The sequence below is a fragment of the Chlorocebus sabaeus genome, chromosome 5 (genome assembly GCF_047675955.1).
Source record: "Chlorocebus sabaeus isolate Y175 chromosome 5, mChlSab1.0.hap1, whole genome shotgun sequence".
In the NCBI taxonomy this organism is placed as follows: Eukaryota; Metazoa; Chordata; class Mammalia; order Primates; family Cercopithecidae; genus Chlorocebus; species Chlorocebus sabaeus.
Genome location: NC_132908.1, coordinates 69295211 through 69323044, shown reverse-complemented (window position 1 = coordinate 69323044; position 27834 = coordinate 69295211). Strand labels below are relative to the sequence as shown.

At 42.8% G+C, this 27834-nt stretch overlaps 2 protein-coding genes across 4 annotated transcripts in view; one reads left to right on the top strand and one right to left on the bottom strand.

Moving 5' to 3' along the window:
• The window catches only part of IST1 (IST1 factor associated with ESCRT-III), a 32297-nt gene extending 8355 nt beyond the window's left edge, over nt 1-23942 (top strand). The window contains exons 2-11 of one of the 3 annotated variants that reach the window (XM_038008310.2): nt 8294-8392; nt 10912-11014; nt 11748-11928; nt 12360-12447; nt 16162-16245; nt 16731-16841; nt 17866-18060; nt 18659-18751; nt 20128-20176; nt 22561-23942. In XM_038008310.2, coding sequence (XP_037864238.2) covers nt 10927-11014; nt 11748-11928; nt 12360-12447; nt 16162-16245; nt 16731-16841; nt 17866-18060; nt 18659-18751; nt 20128-20176; nt 22561-22760 — 1089 coding nt within the window. In that variant the 5' untranslated portion in view covers nt 8294-8392; nt 10912-10926 and the 3' untranslated portion in view covers nt 22761-23942. The remainder of the gene's footprint in view (nt 1-8293; nt 8393-10911; nt 11015-11747; nt 11929-12359; nt 12448-16161; nt 16246-16730; nt 16842-17865; nt 18061-18658; nt 18752-20127; nt 20177-22560) is intronic. The other 2 variants (XM_007993761.3, XM_007993764.3) reach the window with 2 other exon arrangements.
• Nucleotides 23943-24474: 532 nt separating this feature from the next.
• The window catches only part of PKD1L3 (polycystin 1 like 3, transient receptor potential channel interacting), an 85450-nt gene continuing 82090 nt past the window's right edge, over nt 24475-27834 (bottom strand). Inside the window, exons 31-32 of the mRNA XM_007993760.3 lie at nt 25005-25136; nt 24475-24615 (exon numbers count right to left, since the gene is read on the bottom strand). Of these exons, the coding sequence (XP_007991951.3) occupies nt 24475-24615; nt 25005-25136 (273 nt within the window). The remainder of the gene's footprint in view (nt 24616-25004; nt 25137-27834) is intronic.

Here is a 27834-nt window from a genome sequence, read left to right as displayed (position 1 = left end):
TACAGTATTCTTGGTATGACTTCAGTTCTGTTTAATTTGGGTTTTGTTTTCTTTTTTTAAAAAAACTTAATATGAGATGAGGTCTTACTCTGTTGCTCAGGCTGGTCCCTTGGCCTCAAATGATCCTTCTATCTCAGCCTCTCAAGTAGCTGAAGTTATAGATGAGAGCCACCATGCCTGGTCCTATTTAATTTGTTAAGTTTGGTTTTAGGACCCCAGGTATGTCCTGCATTCATAAATGTTCCATGTGCACTGCTGTGTTCGGTGTACGTTCTGTAAATGTCAATGAGATGCCATCAGGTGGTGGTGGTGGTCAGTTCTCTGTCCTTATTTGTGTTCTGTCTACTAGGTTGATCAGTTACGGTGGGAGGTATGTTGAAGCCTCTAACTATAATTAGATTTGTTTATTTCTCCTTTCCTCTCTGTCATAGTTTTTGCTTTGTGTTTTTGAAGCTCTGTTGTTGGGTGCATTCACAATTAGGATTGTTGTATTTTCCTGGTGACTTCACCCTTTTTATGCTTATGTAATGTCCTTCTGTATCCCTGGTTTTCCTTTCTCCGAAGTCTGTCTGATATTAATGTAACCCCTCCAACTTTCTGTTTGTTTGGTGGTGGTGGTTGTTTTGAGACAGAGTTTTGCTCTTGTTGCCCAGACTGAGTGCAGTGGTGTGATCTTGGCTTGCTGCAATCCCTGCCTCCCAGGTTCAAGCGATTCTCCTGCCTCAGCCTCCCAAGTAGCTGGGATTATAGGCTCATGCCACCAAGCCTGGCTAATTTTGTATTTTTGGTAGAGATGGGGTTTCGTCATGTTGACCAGGCTGATCTCGAACTCCTGACCTTAAGTGATCCACCTGCCTCGGCCTCCCAAAGTTCTGGGATTACAGGTGTGAGCCACTGCACCCAGCCTGTTGTTGTTTTGAGACAGGATCTTGCTTTGTTGCCCAGTCTGGAGTGCACTTGCACAAACATGGCTGTCTGCAGCCTTGACCTCCTGGGCTTAAGCAATTCTCCCACCTCAGTCCCCCCAAGTAGCTGGGACTACAGGCACATGCTACCATGTCCAGCTAATTTTTTTTTTTTTTTTTTTTTTTGAGACAGAGTCTCCCTCTGTCGCCCAGGCTGGAGTGCAGTGGCGCATTCTCGGCTCACTGCAAGCTCTGCCTCCTGGGTTTACGCCATTCTCCTGCCTCTGCCTCCTGAGTAGCTGGGACTACAGGTGCCCGCCACCATGCCCGGCTAACTTTATGTATTTTTAGTAGAGACGGGGTTTCACCGTGTTAGCCAGGATGGTCTCGATCTCCTGACCTCATGATCTGCTTGCCTTGGCCTCCCAAAGGGCTGGGATTACAGGCATGAGCCTCCGCGCCCGGCCGCTAATTTTTATTTTTAATTGTAGAGATGGGATCTTGCTCTTAGGCTGGTCTTGAATTCCTGAGCTCCAGCGATCCTCGCACATCAGCCTCCCAAAGTGCTGGGATTACGGCATGAGCCACCATACTTGGCTTCCAACTTTCTTTTGATTAGTGTTTGCATATATACCTTTCCTATACTTTACTTTTTTTTTTTTTTTTTTTTTTTTTTTTTTTTTGAGACGGAGTCTCGCTCTGTCGCCCAGGCTGGAGTGCAGTGGCCGGATCTCAGCTCACTGCAAGCTCCGCCTCCCAGGTTCACGCCATTCTCCTGCCTCAGCCTCCCGAGTAGCTGGGACCACAGGCACCTGCCACCTCGCCCGGCTAGTTTTTTGTATTTTTAGTAGAGACGGGGTTTCACCTTGTTAGCCAGGATGGTCTCGATCTCCTGACCTCGTGATCCGCCCGTCTCGGCCTCCCAAAGTGCTGGGATTACAGGCTTGAGCCACCGTGCCCGGCCTCCTATACTTTACTTTTTAAACTACCTACATCGTTATATTTGAAGTGAGTTTTTTGTTGACAGTATATAGTGGATCATTTTTTGGTACATTGCCACAATATCTGTCTTTTAATTGTGTTTATACCATTTTCATTTAATTATGTAATTTTTGAATGTTTGAGTTTAGGTTTATGTTTTATTATTTTCTGTCCTCTCATTTTTGTTTCTCTTTCCTGCTTTTTGGGCTATTTGAACACATTTTAAAATTCCAGTTTAAAATCTGTTTTTGTTTTTGTTTTGCTTTTTTTGTATAGTGTTTTTGTTTTGTTTGTTTTTTTGAGATGGAGTCTCACTGTGTCACCCAGGCTGGAGTGTAGTGGCGTGGTCTCAGCTCACTGCCACCTCCGCCTCCTGGGTTCAAGCGATTCTCCCGCCTCAGCCTCCAAAATGGCTGGGACTATAGGTGCATGCCACCACACCGGGCTAAGTTTTATATTTTTAGTAGAGATGGGGTTTTACTATGTTGGCCAGGCTGGTCTCGAACTCCTGACCTCGTGATCCACCCGCCTTGCCCTCCCAAAGTGCTGGGATTATAGGCATGAGCCACCGTGCCCGGCTGTATAGTATTTTTTAGTGATCGCTCTAGGGATTACAATGGATGAACTTAATTTTTCTTTTCTTTCTTTCTTTCTTTTTTTTTTTTTTTTTTGAGACAGAGTTTCTCTCTTGTTGCCCAGGCTGGAGTGCAATGGCACCATCTCAGCTCACTGCAACCTCCACCTCCTGGGTTCAAGTGATTCTCCTGCCTCAGCCTCCTGAGTAGCTGGGATTACAGGCGCTCACCACCATGCCCAGCTAATTTTTTGTATTTTTAGTGGAGATGGGGTTTCACCATGTTAGCCAGGCTGTTCTCGAACTCCTGACCTCAGGCGATCCACCTGCCTTGGCCTCCCAAAGTGCTGGGATTACAGGCATGTGCCACCGCACCCAGCTGAACTTAACTTTTCATAGGCTACTTAGAGTCATGTTTTTCCACCTCTCATGGAACACAAAAACCTTACTATTCTATAGATGATCTCTTTACCCTTCTTCCCTTTATCCCATAATGTTGTGGTTATCTTATATATTACATTTACGTACATTGAAAGCCCTATCAGACAGTACTGGTTTTGTTTTTAATTGTTAAACATATTTTAAGAGACTTGCAGAGCCATCTATAACCAGATATTTGCCATTTCTGTAAGTCTTGCTTTATAATATTCCGGGTTTCCTTCTGGTTATCACTTCCTTTCTGCATTAAAAACTTCTTAGCAATTCTTTTTTTTGGGAGATGGAGTCTTGCTCTGTCACCCAGACTGGAGTGCAGTGGCGCCATCTCGGCTCACTGCAACTCCGCCTCCTGAGTTCCAGCAGTTCTCCTGCGTCAGCCTCCCAAGTAGCTGAGACTGCAGGCGAGCGCCACCACGCCCAGCTGATTTTTTTGTGTTTTTAGTAGAGACGGGGTTTCACTGTGTTAACTAGGATAGTCTTGATCTCCTGACCTTGTGATCCGCCTGCCTCAGCCTCCCAAAGTGCTGGGATTACAGGCTGGCCCTTTTTTTTTTTTTTTTTTTGAGATACAGTTTTGCTCTTGTTGACCAGGCTGGAATGCAATGGTCAGATCTTGGCTCACTGCAGCGTCCACCTCCCGGGTTCAAGCGATTCTCCTGCCTCAGCCTCCTGAGTAGCTAGGATTACAGGCGCCTGCCACCACACCCAGCTAATTTTTTTTTTTTTTTTTTTTTTTTTTTTTTAGTAGAGACGGGATTTCAGCATGTTGGCCTGACCTCAGGTGTTCCACCTGACTCGGCCTCCCAAAGTGCTGAGATTACCAGACCTGAGCCACCAGGTCCGCAATTTTTTTTTTTTTTTTTTTTTTTTTTTTGAGATGGAGTCTCGCTCAGTCGCCCAGGCTGGAGTGCAGTGGCGCGATCTCAGCTCACTGCAAGCTTCGCCTCCCGGGTTCACGCCATTCTCCTGCCTTAGCTTCCCGAGTAGCTGGGACTACAGGCGCCTGCCACCGTGCCCGGCAAATTTTTTGCATTTTTAATAGAGACGGGATTTCACCTTGTTAGCCAGGATGGTCTCGATCTCCTGACCTTGTGATCTGCCTGCCTTGGCCTCCCAAAGTGCTGGGATTACAGGCGTGAGCCACCTCGCCCGGCCCCCTTATGGGATTTAATGACCCAACTGTCATTAAGACATTAAGACCCCTTGGTGTTGTCCTACAGATCTGTAAGGCTTTGTTCACTTTTTTCAATTTTTTTCTCTCTTGTTTTTCAGATTAGATACTTTCTATTGACTTAACCTACAAGTGCCCTGGCTCTTTTCTCTGTCATTTCCCATTCTGGTATTTAGTCCATGCAGTTTCCTCCTTTGGTTTGTATTTTTTTATTCTTTTTTTTTTTTTTTTTTTGAGACAGGATCTTACCATATTGCTCAGGCTAGTCAGCTAAACTAGTCTCAAGCAGTCCTCCTGCCTCAGCCCCCTGAGAAGCAAGGATTAGTTCTAAGATTTGTTTCCTCTTTATGTCTTTACTTTTTTTTTTCTTTTTTTTTTTTGAGACGGAGTCTCACTCTGGCCCAGCTGGAGTGCAGTGGTGTGATCTCAGCCCACTGCAACTTCCGCCTCCCCGAGTCAAGCAGTTCTCTGCCTCAGCCTATTAAGTAGCTGGGACTACAGGCATGCGCCACCAAACCTAGCTAATTTTTGTATTTTGAGTAGAGACGGGGTTTCACCATGTTGGCCAGGCTGGTCTTGAACTCCTGACCTCATGATCCACTTACCTCGGCCTCCCAAAGTGCTGGGATTACAGACATGAGCCACTGCACCTGGCCTTTCTTTACTTTTTAATCTTTCCATTTAAGAGAAATTTCCCTTGTTGCAGCATTTTTTTTTTTTTTTTTTTTTTTTTTTTGAGACGGAGTCTCGCTCTGTCGCCCAGGCTGGAGTGCAGTGGCCGGATCTCGGCTCACTGCAAGCTCCGCCTCCCGGGTTCCCGCCATTCTCCTGCCTCAGCCTCCTAAGTAGCTGGGACTACAGGCGCCCGCCACCTCGCCCGGCTAGTTTTTTGTATTTTTTTAGTAGAGACGGGGTTTCACCGGGTTAGCCAGGATGGTCTCGATCTCCTGACCTCGTGATCCGCCCGTCTCGGCAGCATTTTTTTTTTTTCTCTTTTTTTGAGACAGTCTTGCTGTGTTGCCCAGGCTGGAGTGCAGTGGCACAACCTCGGCTCACTGCAACCTCTGCCTCCCCAGTTCAAGCGATTCTCCTGCATCATCCCCTTGAGTAGCTGGGACTACAGACATGTGCCACCATGCCTGGCTAATTTTTGTATTTTTCGTAAAGGAGGGGTTTCACCACGTTGGCCAGGCTGGTCTCGAACACCTGACCTCAGATGATCTGCCCGCCTTGGCCTCCCACAGTGTTGGATTACAGGCGTGAGCCACTGCACCCAGCCAGCATTTTTGTAGTAGCTGCTTTAAAGTCTTTGTCAGTTAATTCCAACATCGGTGTTGTCTCAGGTTGATTGTGTGAGGTGAGATTTTCCCAGTGGGTATTTCACCCACTCTTTGTCTATACCAGGGGTCCCCTTTCTAGTTCCTCAAACCAGGACTAGACAGCTCTTGATGCGCTTTCTCTCTGCTGATGTTAATTTCTGGGTTTCAGGCTGCTGTGCATCCAGGCTGGGGAACATCAGAGGGAAGAATGATAAACTTGATCCCAGTTTATTGGTACTTCAAACTGTGGTCTTCTTTGTCCATCTGCTATTATTTTTCATAGTTCTCAGATAGCTGCTAAATGCATTCTGTTCAGGTTTTATAGCTTCATTCAGTGAAACAGACACTGAACCTAGAACCCTGTTCCTTATATTTTTTTGTTTGTATTTTTAAGGACCACCCATGTTGCTCTAAGTACAGCTGTTTAATTAATTTTGTCTGCTGCATAGTATTCTGTCATGTTTTTGTCACATTTTATCTGTCTTTTTTTTTTTTTTTTTGGATACAGGGTCTCACTCTGTCACCCAGGCTGGAGTGCAGTGTCATGAACACAGCTCTTTGTTGCCTCCTTGACTTGACTTCCTGGGTGCGAGTGAGCCTCCCACCTCACCCTCCCAAGTAGCTAGGACTACAGGCATGCACCCCCACGCCCCATGCCCAGGCTGGTCTTGAACTCTGGCCTCAAGCGATCTCCTGCCTGGACCTCCCAAACTGCTGGGATTATAGGCATGGACCGTGATACTTGGCCTCATTTGTCCTCTTGAAATGGACACTTAGCATTCTTCTGCTTCCTTACTACCACAAAATGCATACATGTGTCTTCATGGTGCTGTGTACAAATTTCTGTGGTGGTGTATGTCCAGGAATGGGATTGCTGTGTCTTAAGGTATATGGATACCTTTCATTAAAGCTCTTAAGGTATATGGATACCTTTCATTAAAGCATACTTTTCATTAAATACTGCCAAATTAGTGTCCAAAATGGTCATACCGATTTGTACATTTATATCGGCCATTATTTGAAAGCCTACTTCTAATTTTTGCCAATCTGACAGGTATAATCTTATCTTTGTTACCACATTAACTTCTAGGATTATACAAAATAGTAAATGAAAACTTGAGAATAACTCCTTAGGTTATCCTTCTCTTAGAAATGTAACTGCTTACTTGACAAGTTTGGTGTATCCATGTTTAAGCTGGAGTAATTGTCTACTGAGGGCAAGATCTTTGTAGGACCCATGATAGAGAAATACTCAGGAATATTTTTTGTGCCTTTTTAAACCTAGTTACTTTATTAATCGAGTGTATACTGAATAATTTAACAGCAAGTTGGATAATGTTCTTTGGGTTAGTGTCTTCTAATTTCAGTCACCTGGCCAACATGGTGAAACCCCATCTCTACTCAAAATACAAAAATTAGCTGGGTGTGGTGGCATGTGCCTGTAGTCCCAGCTACTCAGGAGTGATAAAAACAGTGTGGGAGTTGATTTGTTGTCTTGATTATATAATAAAAGGCCTTGATGTACAGCAGTCCTCCCTTATCCATGTTTTCATTGTCTGGACTTTCAGCTACTTTGGTCAAGTGTGGTCTGAAAATATTAAATGGAAAATTGCAGAAATAAACAGTTCATACATTTTAAATTGTGTGTTATTTCAAGTAGTTTGATGAACTCTCATGCCATCCTGTTCATCCCACCTGGGATTTGAATTACCTGTTTGTCCAGCGTATCCACGCCGTGTATGGTACCTGCCCATTAGTCACTTAGCCCCGTTGGATATCAGATTGAAAAACATGGTACTATGTATAGGATTCGGTATGAGCTGCAATTTCAGGCATCCAGTAGGGTCTTGGAGCGTAACCCTTGGATAAGGGGGTACTACTGTACTTCATAAAGGCAGTGGTGGTTATGTATTAATAGAAATATTCTTACTCAAATATATGTGAATACATTTTTGTAAATATTCATCAGTTTGGAGTATATAAGAGAAAATACTGAGGCTTCCCTTTAGCTTTACTTTCCAGAGTTAACACCATTAAAATGTTAATACTTGTTTTTATAGGCGCCTTCTCCATGCATTTATATACGTGTATAAAGTAGTATAATGTGTATGCTACTTTTCAGCTTGATTTTAAAACAAAACAAAACAAAAAAACATTGGGAGGCTGAGATGGGTGGATCACTTGAGGTCAGGAGTTCAAGACCAGCGTGTCCAACATGGTGAAACCCCATCTCTACTAAAATACGAAAAATTAGCTAGGCATGGTGGCACGTGCCTATAATCTCAGTTACTTGGGAGGCTGAGGCAGGAGAATAGCTTGAACCCAGGAGGGGGAGGTTGCAGTGAGCCGTGATCGCACCACTGCACTCCAGCCTAGGCGAGAATGAGACTCTTATGTCAAAAACAAAACAAAAGTAACACATCTTGGAGCTCTTCCCTTTAATTTTTTCAGCAATTATTATCTGAGTGCTTGCTTTGTGCTAAAATGTTTTAGAATGCTACATTACCTTTTTAAAAAAAAAAAACATAAAAAAAAACTATTGCGATACAAAGATTAGCTAGGTGTGGTGGTTCATGCCTGTAATCCCAGCCACTCCGGTGACTTAGGCAAGAGAATTGCTTGAACTTGGGAGGCAGGGGTTGCAGTGAGCTAAGATCACGCCACCGCACTCCAGCCTGGGCAACAAAGTGAAGACTCTGTCTCAGAAACCATAAAAAAACAGCCGAAAAACAAAACTACTGTCATGTATCCCATAAAACAGATGTGTTTTAATCAGTTTCTAATTGTTGGAATTTAGATGATTTTGTCATTGTACGTTCCCCTGTATATACAAGTGAATGTGAACTGTTCTTCAGGATAGACATTTAAACTTGGATTTTTTTTTTTTTTTTTTTTTTTGAGACAGGGTCTTGCCTAGGCATTTGGTTTATCCATTCATCCCTCAGTGGCCGTTTGGGTTGCCTCCACCTGTTGGCCATTGTGAATAACGCTGCTGGGAACATAGGTATGCAGATACCTCTTTGAAGTTCTGCTTTCAGTTCTTTTAGATATATACCAGAAGTGGGATTTCTAGATATATGGTAGTTACATTTTTAATTTTAATTTTTTGAGGAACTGCCATACTGTTTTTCCATAATGGTTGTACCATTTTACAATCCCACCAACAGTGCACAAGGGTTCCGTTTTCTCCACAGCCTCATGAGTACTTAAAATTTTCTTTCTTTTTTTTGATAGTAGCCATCTTAATGGGTGTGAAGTGGTATCTCATTGTGATTTCATTTTGCCTTTCTCTAGAGATTAATGATATTGGCACTTTTGATATGCTTGTTAGCTGTTTGTATATCATCTTTGGAGAAATGTCTTCAAGTTTTTTGCCCAGTTTTTAATCACGTTGTTGTTGAGTTATAGGAGTCCTTTATATGTAATTAGCTCTTGGTTTTTGTTTGTTTTTGAGACAGAGTCTTGCTCTCTCACCACGCCTGGAATACTGTGGTGTGATCTTGGCTCACCACAGCCTCTGCTTCTGGAAATCAAGCAGTCCTCCTGGCTCAGCCTCCTGAGTAGCTGGGACAACAGGTGCATGCCACCATGCCCGGCTAAGTTTTGTATTTTTTTGTAAAGATGAGGTTTCTCCATGTTGCCTAGGCTGGTCTTGAACTCATGGGCTTAAGCAATCCTCCCACCTTGGCCCCCCAAAGCGCTGGGATTACAGGCATGAGCCACCACACTCACACCCTACTATTTAGCTTTTTGTTTTTGGAGACGGAATTTCACTCTTGTTGCCCAGGCTGGAGTGCAATGGAGCATTCTCGGTTCACTGCAAACTCCGCCTCCTGGGTTAAAGCAATTCTCCTGCCTCAGCCTCCCAAGTAGCTGGGATTACAGGCATGCACCATCACACCCAGCTAATTTTGTATTTTTAGTAGAGACGGGGTTTCTCCATGTTGGTCAGGCTGATCTCGAACTCCCGACATCAGGTGATCCGCCCGCCTAGGCCTCCCAAAGTGCTGGGATTGTTTTTGTTGTTTGTTTGTTTTTTTTCCAGTAGAATACAGGTTCCTTTGAGGACAGGGATTGTACCTTTTTTTTTTCTTTCTTTCTTTTTTTGGAGACAGTGTCTCGCTCTGTTTCCAGGCTGGAGTGCAGTGGCACGATTTTGGCTCACTGTTACACCTCCTGGGTTCAAGCAGTTCTCCTGTCTCAGCCTCCCGAGTAGCTGGGACTACAGGTGTATATCACCATGCCCAGCTAATTTTTTTTTTGTATTTTTAGTAGAGATGGTCTCCATCTCCTGACCTCATGATCTGCCCACCTTGGCCTCCCAAAGTGATGGGATTACAGGTGTGAGCCACCGTACCTGGCCAGGACTATACTTAATTTATGCTTTTTATCTCCAGCATCAAGCCAACATCTGACATACAGGTAATCAGTAAATACTTATTGCATGGATTGAACATAACTCAATTGCTGGATTCCAGATACTTGATGACATAAAAGCCCCATTTTAACCTGGGACTTAGGTTAATTCTTAAATGTAGGGTAAAGACTTTTGGGGGCAGTTTTACAAAAGGAAAACCCATCTGATGTTTTTTATTAGTGGTTAATTCACTAGTAGACAAGTACTATTCCTACTGTTTTTTCTTTCTTTGGTGCTCTTTTGATTTGTCTGTTCCTCAGTTACTTTGTTTGACCTATCTTTTGTTTGGATGTTACATGTTTTTAAGTTTGAGTCCAGAATTTAAATTGAGAGAAATAGAAATTGTGCTGTTTCGAAATAGAATGCACAGTGATCAATGCACAATGGTGTACCCTAAAGTCTTGCGGGTAGAGGAGGGGTGGTTTTGTTGACTGTAACTCTACTATTCAGTGAAATTCCTGGTTAAAGAGCCGCCTGTTGTAGAATTTTGTAGAGCAGTTTTTTTTGTGGACTTTTCACCCCTTTGTGTAACTCTGTACATGAGTAGATGTCAATGATATTTCTTGGGTACTAGCTTTTCCCCAAAGACTGAGACTTGTTGGCAGGATCTGGGGAGTTAAGATGAGAATATTTTCAATTATGGGTCTAAATTCGATCATCTTTCCCCATTGCCATCCCTGTTGAGATTTTTTTGGGAGAAGCAGGGAGCCCTTCTGCTTTTTTATCTTTTTATCACACCACCCCCTGCCAATATTTAGGTATTAATTTCATCTGTCACCAAATTCTTTCAGCTGTGCCTTCAAAGTAGATTTCAAATCCAGTTGCCTGACACTACTAAGCACCCTAGTCTGAGCCATTACCATCTCTTGTCTGGATGATAATAATAGCCTTCCCATTGGTCTTCCTGCTTCCAGTATTATCCTTCCCCAATTAGTTTTCTTTACAACAGCCAAAACAATCTGTAAAAAATGTGAATTAGAGCATGTCATTTTCCTATATTAGAAAAACACTCTGGTTTATTGTTTCACATAATTCACCCCTAAGAGGCTTTAGTTCCTGAACTAATTTTGACTTGAAAATAGTCATTGTGCTTCTTCTCTTTCTAGGAGGAACAGCACAGCATGCTGGGCTCTGGATTTAAAGCTGAGCGCTTAAGAGTGAATTTGAGATTAGTCATAAATCGCCTTAAACTATTGGAGAAAAAAAAAAGTGAGTAGTGTACCTTTTTTTCTCCAAAATACATCACTGGATACTAGCACCTCAGTAGTGGATCTTTGAGGCCAGTACTATGAAGTCTTAGGGATCGTATCTTTTTTTGTTGTTGTTTTTGTTGAGACACAGTCTCACTCTGTCGCCCAGGATGGAGTGCAGTGGTGTGATCTCGGCTCACTGCAACCTCCACCTCCAGGGTTCAAGTGATTCTTGTGCCTCAGCCTCCCAAGTAGCTGGGATTACAGGCATGTGCCACCACACCTGGCTAATTTTCATGTTTTTAGTAGAGACGGGATTTCACCATGTTGGCCAGATGGTCTTGAACTCATGACCTCAAAGCCATCCGTCTGCCTTGGCCTCCCAAAGTGCTAGGATTACAGGCATGAGCTACCATGTCTGGCCTGGGATTGTATCTTTTAAGCTTTGGATGCATTTCTGCCCTTTGTGACTAATAGACTAAGTGCCTTTTTTGCAGAGAAAGGGACATACTCTGTTGTTATGGAATTAGGTCACCTGACTCCTAAGTTGGAAATGTCAAGCCACATGAACTATATTTTCTCACCTAGACAGAGTAGCAAATTCTACAGTAGATGGGATGGGATTAGATTTGCTAAGGGAGAGGAGCTAGGATATAATAGAAACCACCCAGTTCTTCTTGCTGGGGGGAGATTGGCCTGTAGGCCATATGCCAGTGCTCTACTGTGAGATTGGAGTGGGATTTGTGTCTTAGCGGAACTGGCCCAGAAAGCGAGAAAGGAGATTGCTGACTATCTGGCTGCTGGGAAAGATGAACGAGCTCGGATCCGTGTTGAGCACATTATCCGGGAAGACTACCTGGTGGAGGCCATGGAGATCCTGGAGCTGTACTGTGACCTGCTGCTGGCTCGGTTTGGCCTTATCCAGTCTATGAAGTAAGATACTTTGATTCAAAGACCTAAATGACTTCTGGAATTTGAGAAAGGAATAATATGGTCTCTTTCTGCATGAAGGGACTATTTCACATGCCCAAGGATCTGCTTCCTAACAGTTGCTTAAAGGCCTGATCTCAGTGTAGATAACTGTTAAAAAGAAAATACAGAATCTGAAACTGAGAAGCCTAAATTTGAATCTTGGCTCAACCATTTTCTGACTTCATGGCCTTGGGCTTGTTCCGTAGTTTTGAGTTTCTTCAAAAGTGAAATAAGATCACGAAAATGGCTAGAAGCCTAGAGTTATTGTGAGAATCTAGTGAGATTCACAAAATAGCTTCAGAGGCTATAAAGTATATGAAACAAAAGCTAGGATTTTGTTGGTTTGTTTTAAAGAATGTTTTAAAAAAATACTAATGTTTTTCCTTGATTAGGGAACTAGATTCTGGTCTGGCTGAATCTGTGTCTACATTGATCTGGGCTGCTCCTCGACTCCAGTCAGAAGTGGCTGAGTTGAAAATAGTGAGTACAAGTAGTTTCAGTGATGTCTGTAGCTTTTCATATTGTTAGGTTGGTTAATATAAGTTACTTCTGTCGATTTGACCAGATATTTTGTACCCTTCTTATGTTGCTTTTGAAATAGGTTTTGTAAATGTGTTTCTCTTTTTCAACCTTATATCGTAGAATAGAACAGTGTTTTGCAAACTTGAGTAATTTTTTTAAGGAGCAAAGTTTCATGTTCTCGAGTTTTGTCTTAATGTTATTTAACTCTATGCAAATAGAAAAGTTCTTATACAACTGTAAACAAGTAAAGTGAAAATAACATTAAGGTGACAAATGTTTTTGCTTTATTTATTAATTCCACAAATATTTATTAAGTAAATTGTATGAGCTATGTGAGTGCTGGGGGTGATAGTGGTGAGCAAAATATGGCACCAGCCATACTCCTATAGGTTAGTCTAGCAGAAGAGATAGACATTAACCAGAAAATCGCACATCACAACATGGATATGGTACTGACTCCTAGGATACAAATTCAGTTGTGTTGTTTTCTATTTTCTACATCTTTGCCTTTCTGTTTTATTCCCTAGGAATTGTCTCATTCTTATCTCCCAACCCATCTACTGAGATTTCCTTGTTTTCTAGGTTTTTTTCAAGAGCTCTTTTTAGAAAATTCTCTGAATATTTTTCATACTCCGTTTGTTTCATGGCTACAATGTTTTCTGAGTCTCTGAGGATATTAATTATAGTTAATTTTTAAATTTGTCATGTTTGTTTCTCTCAAGTTCATTTTTCGTATTTCTTAGTTTTATAGTAGAAGTTTTCCCAAAGATTTAGTGGTCCTTGCGTGTCGGTTTACATTTAAGGTTGAGGCACTAAAAAGGAGATTGGACCTTCTTGTGTGCATGGGTGGGTTTTTATTGCCAGATGCCTTCATTGCTGAGTGATCTGACTAAGCTCTTATTTGGAGGAATTCCAGACTGTGAGGAACTAGTCATCTTTCCTTGCGTTGGTCGTTTTCTCCAGAATCCTATTTTCTACCTAGAGTGTATAAGCTGGCTGCCAGCATTTCTGAGAGCCCAGTGGAGAAGGAAGCCAAAAATCTATTTGATATATAGAAGACTTACACTTAATTCTTCTGTTGTAAGTATCACTGTTGTCTCCCGTGTGTAGACTCGAGTCCCTTTAGTTTAGTCTCCCCAGAGAATAAACCTCGGATAGTCCAGTAGGGTGCCAGGGATAGTCATTGAGTTTTGTGGGCAGAGAAGAGGGACAATAGAGGCAACTGATTATTATGTAGATTTTTTTTTTTTTTTTTTTTGAGACAGAGTCTTACACTGTTGCCTGGGCTGGAGTGCAGTGGTACAATTTTGGCTCACTGCAACCTCTACCTCCTGGGTTCAAGCGACTCTCCTGCCTCAGCCTCCTAAGTAGCTGGGATTACAGGTGCCTGCTACCACGCCCAGCTAATTTTTTGTATTTTTAGTGGAGACGGGGTTTCATCATGTTGACCAGACTGATCTCGAATTCCTGACCTTGTGATCCGCCCACCTCGGCCTCCCAAAGTGTTGGGATTACAGGCATGAGCCACCACACCCGGCCGTTTTTGGTCTCTTCTGTACTCCTTTAAAATTAATCTCGGAAAAGGCTTAAATATGTTACAAAATTCAAAAGCCATAAACAGAGTGATACACTAATGTGAATAAAAATAATCTCTGTATAGTATAAACCAGCCAAAACAAAAACCATAAAAGACAAATGCCATTTAAATCATAGGTGCCAGGTACCACTGAAAGTCTTCATATTGAACAGTGAGAACTCTCCTACTGGGCTCCTGGAATGTTGGGACCGCTCTGGTCCAATGCTACTATCGTTTCCTGTCTGGAAAGCGAGAGTAGCTTCTTGAATATTCTTCCTATTCCTACTTTGGCTTCTTTTAATCTATTCACTATTCTATCAGAACCACCTGAGGGTTTTGTCCAAAACACAGCTCTGATCCTGTCATGACCTCTTGCTTTAAAGTCCATCAGTAGCTTTCTGTTGCTCTTGTGATAGAAACAAAACTCCCTTATACAGCCTACATGGTCCTGCATTGTCTGGCTCCCACCTCCCTTTCTTCGTTTCCTACCACACTCTTTGGCCTCTGTACTAGAGGCTCACTGGCTGATTGCAAGCTTGAGGACTTTGTTTTTTTCCACCAGAGGGCTTTGCACTGTTGTTTTCTTTTCTAGAATGCTCTTCCTTCCCTATTTAGTTAACTCCTAGTCATTTTAAATTTATTTGAGACAGGGTCTTGCTTTGTCACCCAGGCTGGAGTGCAGTGGCATGATCTTGCCTCACTGCAGCTTCGGCTTCCTGGGGTTAACTGATCCTCCTCCTCCCACCTCAGTCCCCCGAGTAGCTGAGACAACAGGTGCATGCCACCATGCCCAGCTAATTTTTGTGTCTTTTAAAAATAGAGGCTAGGGTTTTGCTATGTTGCCCAGGCTGGTCTTGAACACCTGAGCTTAAGTGATCCGCCCACCTCAGCCTCACAAAGTGTTGGGATTACAGGCATGAACCCCCATGCCTGACCTTAGTCATCCTTTAAATCTCAGCAGAGCATCACTTCCTTCAGGAACCCTTACCTGACTTTTCTGGTAAGATTTGACACGCTGTACCTTCACTTGGTATCACTTATTGTAGCTGCAGTTGTGCCTTTATCCGTGTTATTGTTAGAAATGCTTGTTCTATGGTGCCACAAAGAAATAGCACTCAAATATAAATTTAATTCTTTCAGCAAGGCAGTTTTTACTTTCTGCAGAAAGGGTGCTTCTTGCAGATGGAACAATAGCAAGAGCACACTGAACAAAGGGGGTAAAAATATTTATATCCTACACATCTGGACCCTATTGCTGTGTCCTGATTCCATTGGCTGGAACTGGACCTCACAGTCTAGGCTGCACCCATTTGGCTAAAGGTTTTAAAACTTTTAAAAATAGGTATATGCAAGGGAGAACAAAGGAAAAGAGGAAGTTGCTTATGAGAAGACTTAGAATAGTAGTAACATTCCCAAATAAGGAAGGGGCATAGGCTGCGAGCTGAGACATGCCTGTGAGCATCTTGGTTAAAGTACAAGGGCATAGAATGTATTTATTTTCTTATATTTAATAGCTACATGGGATAGGGGTTAACAAAGAGTTGTTAGCACAAAGCAAGGAAGCTTGAAGGAAGTTAGTCTTTAAAAGAAACATTTCTTCTTTTTAGTAGAGATGGGGTTTCACCATGTTAGCTAGGATGGTCTCAATCTCCTGACCTTGTGATCTGCCTGCCTCGGCCTCCCAAAGTGCTGGAATTACAGGCGTGAGCCCCTGCACTTGGCCTCAAAAGAAACATTTCTAACATTTATGATTTATTCTTTAACAAGAAGGGAAACTTTGAAGAGGAAACTTTTTTCTTTGTACAATTTGATTAACATAAGACTGTAAGAGTAGGAACTATCTATTTTGTTCCTTTTATTTATATTCTATAACACTCATGATAGTGTTTGGCACTTTGAGTGCTGCTCATTGGATGGATAGATGGATGGATGGATGGATGAACAAATAGTGGATTAATGCATACCCCTTAAGGTTTTGCAGACTCCAGTGTTTTGGAAATCTTGTAATAGACGCATATTTACTGTTGCCAGGAAGAAGCGTAGAGCAGTCTGTTGGAGTGGTCTCTATTTTTATTTACTGTCCTTTTTCTTTTTAGGTTGCTGATCAGCTCTGTGCCAAGTATAGCAAGGAGTATGGCAAGCTATGTAGGACCAACCAGATTGGAACTGTGAATGACAGGGTAATGAACATAGTTGGTAAACATGAAAGCAGTATGTGGGAGCAGTTTATTGTATTGCCTGTGGCAATTGTAGTGGGTACCACTGTATGGCTCAGTATAGGGTTTCACATTTCAGCTGTGTGGCTGGCAGTGTGGTCCAATCCTTACACCTGCTGAGTTCCTCTGGTTGCTGTCATTCCTGACTCCACTTCCCCACTTTGTATGCCTCATGTCATTTGTGAAGGTTGGAAATGAGGTGGGGAGGGTGATGGATGAATTGAACTGTGGAAGGCAGCAGTATTGTCTTTTACCAGCATCTGGGTCATGTGTAATGAGAATGTGAAGAGACTTGGGTCCTCTGATGTGTCTTGTGACTCTGAAAAAAATTTAACTGCTTTGAACCTTTTTTTCCTGAATGTTACCTGTAAAATGAGAGGAGCTAACTTTGCATAGTGAGGTTAGGATTAGGCTGGTTGGTATAGATGCATCTTACTTTTTACTTACAGCTCATGCACAAGCTGAGTGTGGAAGCCCCACCCAAAATCCTGGTGGAGAGATACCTGATTGAAATTGCGAAGAATTACAATGTACCCTATGAACCTGACTCTGTGGTCATGGTAAGTTTATCCCAGAATACAAAGAAAAATGAATTTGTAGGTATGACCTTCTCTGGAAAAAAAAAAATCCATATTCTTTGCATTAACTTAAATTTGTGTGAGTTTAAGCCTTCGTCCAATTAGTAGCTTTTTGACAATAAATGTGCCTGCATATCTCACAGGGAACTTAAGGAATTAGATTAATAACAACACTGAGAAGGTCCAAACCTTGATACAAATGTAAAATGGCACTATTATTGCTACTTTTTGGTGAACTTCAGAATTGAGAAACCTCCTGTAGATAGCAAGAAATGCCCCAAGGCCCAAACAGTTCCCGAAACGTTTACTGGGTACCCACCATGTGTCAGGTAGTGCACAGAAAGCTGAGGATACAGGGATAAAAAATCATCCACCAGTTGGCCAGGCACAGTGGCTCACACCTGTAATCCCAGCACTTTGGGAGGCTGAGGCGGGTGGATCATGAGGTCAGAGATTGAGACCATCCTGGTTAACACGGTGAAACCCCTGTCTGTCTCTAGTAAAAATAGAAAAAATTAGCCGGGCGTGGTGGCGGGCGCCTGTAGTCCCAGCTAATCGGGAGGCTGAGGCAGGAGAATGGTGTGAACCCGGGAGGTGGAGGAGCTTGGCAGTGAGCCGAAATCAAGCCACTGCACTCCAGCCTGGGCGACAGCAAGACTCCATCTCAAAAAATAAAATAAAATCGTCCACCAGTTAAGGTCAGTGGGGTCTGGTGGATGCTTTGGTGTATACTGCTCAGATATCCCTATTACCCCCAGTTGGAGACACCATCAGGTCCATTCCAGCTGCAGAAGTCATTGGGGAATTAATTGGCTGAGGCCTTTGTTGTGACTGTGTTGCAGCCCAACTTCTCCTTCCACCTAACTCTGCCGCCTTTTCCCTCACACGTGTTGATCCCAGAAGCACTCCAGTAAACTTGCTTCATGCTAATCTCCATCTGAGTCTGCTTTCTGGGGAACCTGGTCTTGGACATGTGTTAATGACATGGTTTCTCTTTTTGTCTCAGGCAGAAGCTCCTCCTGGGGTAGATACAGATCTTATTGATGTTGGATTCACAGATGATGTGAAGAAAGGAGGCCCTGGAAGAGGAGGGGGTGGTGGGTTCACAGCACCAGTTGGTGGACCTGATGGAACGGTGCCAATGCCAATGCCCATGCCATCTGCAAATACGCCTTTCTCATATCCACTGCCAAAGGGACCTGTAAGTATACATAAGTGTGGGTGTGAGCTTTAGAAAATGTTGTAGAAGATGACAGGCTGGCTCTGTGAATACACTCAGGAATCGTAGGTTGTCAGGAACAGTCAGCAGTAAGAACATTTGGTATTAGCTGGCAGTCATTTTGTGGGGAAAAAATAATTGGATTCAAAGATGATCTTTTAGTTCAGCTGTAAGACAATCTATAGAGATGGTGCCAGAAAAACACTTTTCATATAGGTTTACTGAATATCTTTGGGATCTGTTATAGTCATACTAGTAGCTTTTTCCACAAATGAATAAACCACCAATTATTATCAGGCAGAAAAACCTTTGTAGATAAGATGGTCATTGCTAGAAAGTAAGTCTCATTAGAGTTTTCCCTTGTAACACTGAAGCACTTGATTAAATAGCCTTTGGCTATTAGCTCTTTATAAATCTGCAATCCTGACCACATATGGTCTTTTGGGGCATTTTTAAGGATCTTGAATATTTATATATAGTGTGGGAATATACATGTATTTATTTCTCCCTTCCAATACTCAAACCTTTGAGATTGCAAACTGGAGACAGTGTCTCTGATGTTGCCTTTCTCCTCTTACAGTCAGATTTCAATGGATTGCCAATGGGGACTTTTCAGGCCTTTCCCAATATTCATCCACCTCAGATACCAGCAACTCCCCCATCGTACGAATCTGTAAGTGCCTGAGCCTGTTTTATAAGCAACAGGAGAGTGAATGCCATGAAGAGGGAGCAATATAATGACCACAGGGAAGGCAGAGTTTTGATCAACTCCTAGTACTGTCATCGTTTTTGCTTTGGGATTCTTATGTTGCTTTATAACACTACCCTGGAAAAGGGGAATGGTGGTGATGGCAGTATCATTGGTGGCAATGCTTTGTCTGCAATTAAGCCAGGAATCAGGAAGGAACTACAGATTTCTTAGAAAGTTGTAGTGCTCTATGAGGGCACTTAACCAGTTGTTTTGACCGACTAGGCAGATACTCACATTGAGCTGATACAGTTGTGGTGCTAAAGTATCATAATTATTAAAATATTAGTCTTATATGTTCTCAACACATGTAAAGGAATAATCTGAAAGGTCCAGTTACATGTCGGCCGATAGCATTAATTTCACATTTTAGTATTCTAGTTAAAACTTGCTAATGAATAGCTAATACCTCGAACTGTAGGTGGTTTAGGTTACTTGTTTTTGACCAGCCTTGTTTCTTCAGTTACTGTAGGCCTTTTGAGACCTGTCTCCATCTAGTATTTTACTGAGAAACAAATTGGTGTGGCATTTGCTATGTAAATTACTCATCTAGGAAGATCTTCCTGTTCCTGAGCTTGCTTTCTGTTCTTTCATTTGGTTCCCATCTGTGGCTGATGTGTTCTACCGTGGGCCTGAGTTTTTCTTATGCTTTGGTTTTGCATGCGTCGGAGCATAACCCACAGCTGTTTGTAGGAATGAGGTCGAAAATCTTCATCAGTATTTGAGGACTTGGTTCTTACAGATATATTCAGGAATGCTTTCCCTTTGCCCAAAGGTGAAAGTATCATTAAAGTTGTCATAGTGTGGTAAGGATTTTCTTTTTCTCTGCTTGGCAGTTAAGAGTTCAACATGGGGCTGGGCGTGGTGGCTCGCGCCTGTAATCCCAGCACTTTGGGAGGCGTAGGCAGGCGTTCGAGACCAGCCTGGGCAACATGGAGAAACCCTGTCTCTACCCGAAATACAAAAATTGGCCAGGCATAGTGCTGCACACCTGTGGTCCCAGCTATGCGGGAGGTTGTGGTGGGGCAATGGCTGGAGCCCAGGAAGTGGAGGCTGTGGTGAGCTGTGATTGTACCACTGCACTCCAGCCTGGGTGACAGAACAAGATCCTGTCTCAATTAAAATCAAAGGAGTTCAACATGGTGTCTACCTGATTGGAAGAAATGCAGGGGCAGTTTCTTTGGAACAGGCTCTGTTGTATTTGGTGAACACCTTAGCTTTTGGAAACACAGGGGCTTATACCAGTACTTTCTTCAGTGATGCCATTGCTATTTCCTCTGGTAACAATCTGTGTGTTTCAGGTAGATGACGTTAATGCTGATAAGAATATCTCTTCTGCACAGATTGTTGGTGAGTAGTGTCAATCAGAAACCTTCAGGGCTCAATGCCGAACTCTCTGCTGTTTTCTCATTTCTCATTGTTCCTCCCTTAGAGACTGGTTCCAAGTCCACGGAATTCTATCTACATGCCCTGTTCTCTTCCCAAATGCTAAAATAGAACTCAGGATATCCTGCTTCCAAAGATAAAAGATTGTCCCTAGCCCAGAAGCAGCTTCCATGTTCCCTCTTTGTCAGTGGTATCACTATTCTTTTTCATCCTTCTGGTTTTTTTCAGTCATGCGTGACTTTATATTATTGCTGCTTCAACATCCATTGTGCTTCAAAATACCAAATTTTAAGTTGGGGCATTAAAGAGATGTTGAGGAGAAAGTAAGTACAAATGCTAAGTGTATAGCTCAGTGTTTTTTTTTTTCTTTCCTTTTTTGAGATGGAATCTGGCTTTGTTGCCCAGGCTGGAGTGCACTGGCGCAGTCTTGACTCTCTGCAACCTCCGCCTCCCGGGTTCAAGCTATTCTGCCTCAGCCTCCTGAGTATCAGCTGGGATTCTAGGTGCACACCACCATATCCAGCTAATTTTTGTATTTTTAGTTTAAGGGGTTTAACCATGTTGGTCAGGCTGGTTTTGAACTCCTAACCTCGTGATCTGCCCGCCTCAGCCTTCCAAAGTGCCGAGATTACAGGCATGAGCCACTGTCCCTGGCCAGCTCAGTGAATTTTACAAAGCAAACATGTTCATGTAGCTACGTACTCAATTAAAAGTACTGGCCAGGTATGGTGATTCACATTTGTAATCCAAGCACTTTGGGAAGCTGAGGCAGGAGGATCACTTGAGGCCAGGAGTTTGAGACCAGCCTGGGCAAGATCCTTGTTTCCACAAAAAATTTTTAAAAACCCAGCTTGGTGGTGTGGACCTGTGGTCACAGCTACTCAAGAGGCATTCTTAAGCCCAGGAGTTCAAGGTTACAGTGAGCTATCATTGTACTCCAGCCTGGGTGCCCGGGTGACAAAGTGAGGCCCTGTCTTAAAAAACAAAAATTAAGATACTACCTACCAGCAAAAACCAGAGGGAAGATTAGGGGCCGGGCGCAGTGGCTGGCACCTGTAATCCCAGCACTTTGGGAGGCCGAGATGGGCAGATCATCTGAGGTCAGGTGTTCAAAACCAGCGTGGTCAATATGGTGAAACCCTGTCTCTACTAAAAATACACAAATTAGCTGGGTGTGGTGGTGGGTGCCTGTAATCCCAGCTACTCAGGAAACTGAGGCAGAAGAATTGCTTGAACCCGGGAGGCGGAGGTTGCAGTGAGCTGAGATTGTGCCACTGTACTCCAGCCTGGGCAAGAGTGAGACTGTCTCAAAAAATAAATAAATAAAATTAGACAGTTGTCTTATGGAGATATAATTTACATTAAAAAAAAAAAAGTGTATATATACACACACACACACAAATTCCACTCTCTGGTCAAGGTATGCAATGTTACTCTTACCTCCAAGTTCCCTTTTTCCAGTCAACTCTGCCCTTCCCTCCAGAGTCAGAGCACTATTTTGATTTTTTTGTAATTTAGTTTTCCTGATTCTAGAACTTACAGAAACCATACAGTAGGTGTGTGTGGTGGTGGGGGAGGGGGTTATCTTAATATGAAATACTAAATAGAAGACTAGAAATACAGATCAGACTATTATATCAAATAACTTGGACATTATATTCCTTTAAAAAAACTTTGCCCCTCAATCCCTAAAGAATGTTGGTTCTTAAGGAAGCAGTGTTTGTTTTAGCAGAATCCTATTATCACTCCTTGGACTTGGTTGGTAAAGGAGCAGACCTTATGAAAGGGAACAGTCGATTGCTCTGTGGATGTGGCCACATGTATCCCACTTTGATTTCCCTTAAACTTTTTTCTCACCACAGGAAAGTAAAACAGATAGGATTCAACTCTAATTAGAAATTGTAGATGTTAACTGTCATTCAAGTGTTTATTAGCCTTCAGAAATAAAATTTCTTTAGCCAGGTGTGGTGGCTCACACCTGTAATCCCAGCACTTTGGGAGGCTGAGGTGTGTGGATCACTTGAGATCAGGAGTTCAAGACCAGCCTGGCCAACATAGTGAAGCCTCGTCTCTACTAAAAATACAAAAATTAGCTGGGTGTGGTGATGTGCGCCTGTAATCCCAGCTACTCAGGAGGCTGAGGCAGGAGAATCGCTTGAACCTAGGAGGCAGAGGTTGCAGTGAGCTGAGATCACACCACTGTACTCCAGCCTGGGTGACAGGAGCGAGACTCAAAAGTTCTTGAAATAAGGTTTTCTCCTGTATTTTGATCATTTTATTTTTATTGCCAAAGGGGATCTGAGTCATTTCTCTGGTGTTTGTAACATTGTGCTCCTTGCCCTAATTAGGTCCTGGACCCAAACCAGAAGCCTCTGCAAAGCTTCCTTCCAGACCTGCGGATAACTATGACAACTTTGTCCTACCAGAGTTGCCATCTGTGCCAGACACACTACCAACTGCATCTGCTGGTGCCAGCACCTCAGCATCTGAAGACATTGACTTTGATGATCTTTCCCGGAGGTTTGAAGAGCTGAAAAAGAAAACATAGGTCTCTTAAACCAGGCAACTTTCACATTCTGGGAGTTGAGACTGAGCAGTTTCTCCTTGTAACAAAGAATCTCCATGAAATTCCGTTTCGTCTGTTAACTGTCACTGAGCACAACACTCCTCCTCTGGGCTCTCTTCCTGCTCCTCCAGATTCTGCTGCTTTCCAGTTCTCTGTTGATCCTGAGACTAACAACTGGAGACTGAGCCGGAGCAGCTGACTCCTGGCAGCTGTGCTTGTCCGTTTCCTGTCAGAGTGATCCCAGGTTTCCTCCTGGCCAGTCCCATGGTCCCTACACAGGAGCGTGAGAGGATGGGGAAGCACTGTGGGGAGACCACCAAAGATGGCTGGACAGTGGGAGAGAGCATGTCGTGAAGCATCCCAGCCTCGTGTTGAGGTTCCAGACTTAGAAACAAACTTCTCTGTACAGGGGGATTATGAGTGAGAATCAAGGCCACAGTGTGTATTTTCTCACTCTCGAATGCAAGTGGGAGAGAGAAAGTGACTCAGGACGCCATTGTAACTGTTCTTGGAAGCTGGGCCCTCTCATTGGCATACACACTACTCCTTGCCGCAGGGCACTGTCCCACCGGGATCCAGTTGCAAAGTTTGTCTCCACAGTTGAAGGCCTCGCTTAGTTGTACTGGATTCTCAGGGAGCCCTCTGTGGCCTTTTTGCTTTGAGTGCTGTGTTCCCCTTGTACCAGAGGGCGGCACTGTGGAAATTGTTTTCCCCGTAGCATATTCTGTTGGATTGCATTACTGGCAGAGAAAGGACAAGTTGCCATTCAAGTCTAGGGTGGGCTTCCAGCTGCCTTAATAGAAGTACTCAAGTCTTTTGGGTAGTGAGCTGGAAAGTCTACAGGAAAAGGGGGGTACCTGTTTTCATTTGAAAACTTTGATTCATGGAACCTTTAAAACTAATCTCAGATAAATTTTTGGTGCCCATGCAGCTGTAGTTGTTCACTGCTTTCCTGGATGGATGGGACTCTCATGTTGTAACTTCTGTACTCCTTTGGCCCATAGCTAAGGTCATCCTTCCCCACAGGGGTGGCTTTGGGATTGGATGATACAGCTTTTGCTTCTGTGTAGTATACTTGTACATACCTGCTTCAGGCAGCCTTTAATGTTTTCAGTTGGTTTGTATTCTGAAGCTCAGTAGCTGCTAATAAAGTTAAAGATCCTGTGTCCTGCTTTCTTTACTGTTTGGTCAGATGAGGAAGTATAAATCTGGATTTCAGTGGAGAATATTTTAACCAAGTGATCCATGTAAACCAGCCCTTACCTTCAGGATTCCTGGAGCAGTGCAGGGCTCATTTTGATCTGTGTTTAGATAGCCTAGATAGCATCTGAATTTGCTTTGTCCTCCTCTGTGGCAGGGCTCCGCATCTGCCATGCCTCATCCTTGGATGTTTATTTTTAGTAAGTTGCAATGAGTTCAATTCTGACTCCTTCATTTCCCACAGCCATTCTGGGCCATGGGTGATGAGTGTTCCATTACTTGCTGCTTGGCAGCAGAGCTAGTTTGTCTCGTAGTATTCTTGCATTGTTAATCCTATCTTGACAGTGCCAAGATCCATAAGTAAGGACTTGGGACCAAGGGGATTTTGATTTCTAACTTACAAAATTAAAAACAAAGTATATTATAATTTTAAAGCTATGTCATGCAAAGATAAGTAGTAATATGCTAAGAAATAGCCAAATAGGAAATAACAGGATTAAGGTAGTTCATCTAAAACTTCAGTGTCAGTGCCCATTGCTGTCGTGGCTGCTTGCTCAGATGAGGTTTTTTGGGGCCGACTGATTCCTAACAAATTTGAGAGCTTCTGTAGCAGCATATCTATTAGTGCCACTTCTTTCTGAGTATTGAAAACAAAAAGAGAAAAGTGAGAAAATTGAAATTACTACTAATACTGGAGTGAAAAAAGTACCAAAGTACCAAATATTTTTTAAAAAATAGTAAATGTATAGTAAAGATACATTTCTTTGATAATTTACAGTCAGGCATTGGAGTGTTTCCACTAATCAATGGTTGAGAGCCAGCTGTTTATAGGACAGTGGCTATAGAATATTATGCAGTCTTATAAATTGTATTTCCTAGGAAGATAGCTAGCAGAGCTTTTGAAACTAATAAAGGGAATATGATACTGTGCATTGTAAGTTATGTCAGCCCATAATCTTAGGGGCAGTTACAGTGGAGCTTTCCCAGTGATACAGCAGCATGCTAGTTTATCTTTTAGTTACCTACCTTAAGCGACTTTCTTTCTTTTCCAAAGGCCATGAGAATGGCAGAAACAAAAAGATTAATTACCACAAGTACCATCAAGATGACACTGGTGAGGATCAGAAAGGTGCCCAGGACTGGGTCTAAATCGATAACCTGGGAAAACAATAAGAACACTTTCAGTGACTAGTTTCTACTTTACAAACATAAGCTACGTGCTAACGTTTGGGATCTTTTCAGAAGAAAAGCTTATCCAATGGAAACCAGGGGAGAGGCACAAAGATATTAAGAAGGAAAATACTTTTAAATGGACAGAAGAGCAGCAATGACTGATTTTGAGGAGGTTAAGATAATTTTGACTACAGGGCTTTCACAAGAAAACAGGTGAGTTGCAGTGGAATTGGAGATGATTCAAATGTCACATGAATTTTGGCAATTCCAGAAAATACATCTAATCATCGAAGCTAAAAGGGGGGGGTCACAAACACTGAAAGAATAAATGCTACCGGAAGTGAGAATGCAAACTGTCTCTGCCATATCAAGAAACTACAACCCTAAACACAGGAGCATTCCAGTAAAAGTTAACAGGTTGGCCACAGAAAACTGGCTTTAGAGTACTTTCTTTTTTCCATTGTCATTTTTAAAGGTCTAAGCATTGAGTTCTGCCTTTCTTTACTTTTCTGCATAAGTAAATACCAAGTTCTGGGCTTCCTAAAATGGTTCCCATTACACAAATTTTAAAAATGTAGATGTTCTCAACAAATGGTATTTATTTTCCCTTGGTATTGGCCTATTCATAGTTGCCACTAGGCACTGTTTAAAAATATCCCAACAGAGGGGATGATTATAATAAACACCACCCTGATGGCAATCTCCTATATGGCAAAATATTTTTAAGCACCAAAATGTTACCTATTTTAAAATACTTAGAACAATTTCAGGTCAACCAGATAATGTGGGCAATCTCAGTTTGTGCTACAAGACTTTTTTCCCAATCAGTTTATTTTTATGTACAATTTTACTCTGTTTACTCTTTATTTTTTTTTGTTTTTTACTCTTATTTTTATTTTTTGTTTTTTACTCTTTATTTTTATGTTCACTCTATTTTTATGTACAATTACATCCAAAGCAGAAAAGTTTGCTTTTTTCCCCAAAAAGCAGGTGTTAGCACAAGTTTGTTATTCTGATTACTTCCTTCACAGCTTTAGGATATGAAGTGCTCCAGTGGCGAAGGCTCATCCCCTAGTTATTGGAGCTAGGACCACAACAGAACAGCCTAGTTCGCCAAAGTAGCAGTTACAATTGTCCCTCAGTATCTGAGAGAGATTGGTTTCAGGGCCCCCACAGGTACCAAAATCTGAGGATGCTTAAGTCCCTTGTTTTTATTATTATTATATTATTACTATTTTTGAGACGGAATCTTGTGCTCTGTCTCCCATGCTGGAGTGCAGTGGCACGATGTCAGCTCACTGCAAGCTCCCAGCCTCCCGAGTAGCTGGGATTACAGGCACCTGCCACCATGCCCAGCTAATTTTTTTGTATATTTAGTAGAGACGTGGTTTCACTGTGTTAGCCAGGATGCTCTTGATCTCCTGACTTCGTAATCCACCTGCCTCGGCCTCCCAAAGTGCTGGGATTACAGGCGTGAGCCACCGCGCCCAGCCTATTATCATTTTTTGTTTATTGCAACCTTCCCTACAGGTTAAGAAAGTGTCTTCCCCACTCACCTTTTTTTTTTTTTGAGACAGGGTCTAGCTCTGTCACCCAGGCTGGAGTGCAGTGGCTTGATCTTGGCTCGCTGCAACCTCCACCTCCCAGGTTCAAGCGATTCTCCTGACTCAGCCTCCTGAGTGGCTGGGATTACAGGTGCCTGCCACCATGCCTGGCTAATTTTTGTATTCTAGTAGAGACGGGGTTTCACCATGTAGGCCAGGTTGGTCTTGAACTCCTGACCTCAAGTGATCAGCCACACCTTTGGCCTTCCAGAGTGCTGGGATTACAGGGATGAGCCACTGTGCCCAGCCTAGAAAGTTCCATTTTAAAAATGGCATAGTAGTTGCATAAACCCTATATACATCTCTGCTATACTTGAAATATCTTTAGATTGCCTCTAGTACCTAATATAGTGTAAATGCTACGTAAAATAGTTGTTATACCAGTTTGTGGCTTTCTGTGGGAGACAGTCTCGCTCAGAGGGTGCTGGCACAATCATGGCTCATTGCAGCCTCACTCCTGAGCTCAAGCAATCTTTTCACTTTGTCCTCCTAAGTAACTGGAACTACAGGTACATGCTACCACGCCTGACTCTTCTCCTGTATTTTAAGATGTGTGTTATTTTTTATTGTTACCTTTCCAATATTTTCATTCTGGGGTTGGTTGAATCTGTGGATGCGGAACCTGCGGATACAACATTATAAACTGAACCTACCTATTTTAATTAGTAATTTTGGAATTCTAGATCATCAGAATGATCAACCATGATCAAAATCTTGCCACTTTCACTGCTTAAATGGCAGGTTTTTCCTAATTCTTTGTCACTTCCATTGTGTCACTTTTTTTTGTTTGTTTTTGAGACACAGCCTCACTCTCTTGCCCAGGCTGGAGGGCAGTGGCACAATCTCAGCTCACTGCAACCTCTGCCTCCCAGGTTAAGGTGATTCTCCTGCATCAGCCTCCTGAGCAGCTGGGATGACAGGCGTGCACCACCACACCTGGCTAATTTTTGTGTTTTTATTAGAGACGGGGTTTCACCATGTTGGCCAGACTGGTCTTGAACTCCTGACCTCAAAAGTGATCCGCTGGCCTCAGCCTCCCAAAGTATTGGGATTACAGGTGTGAGCCACCAGACCTGGCC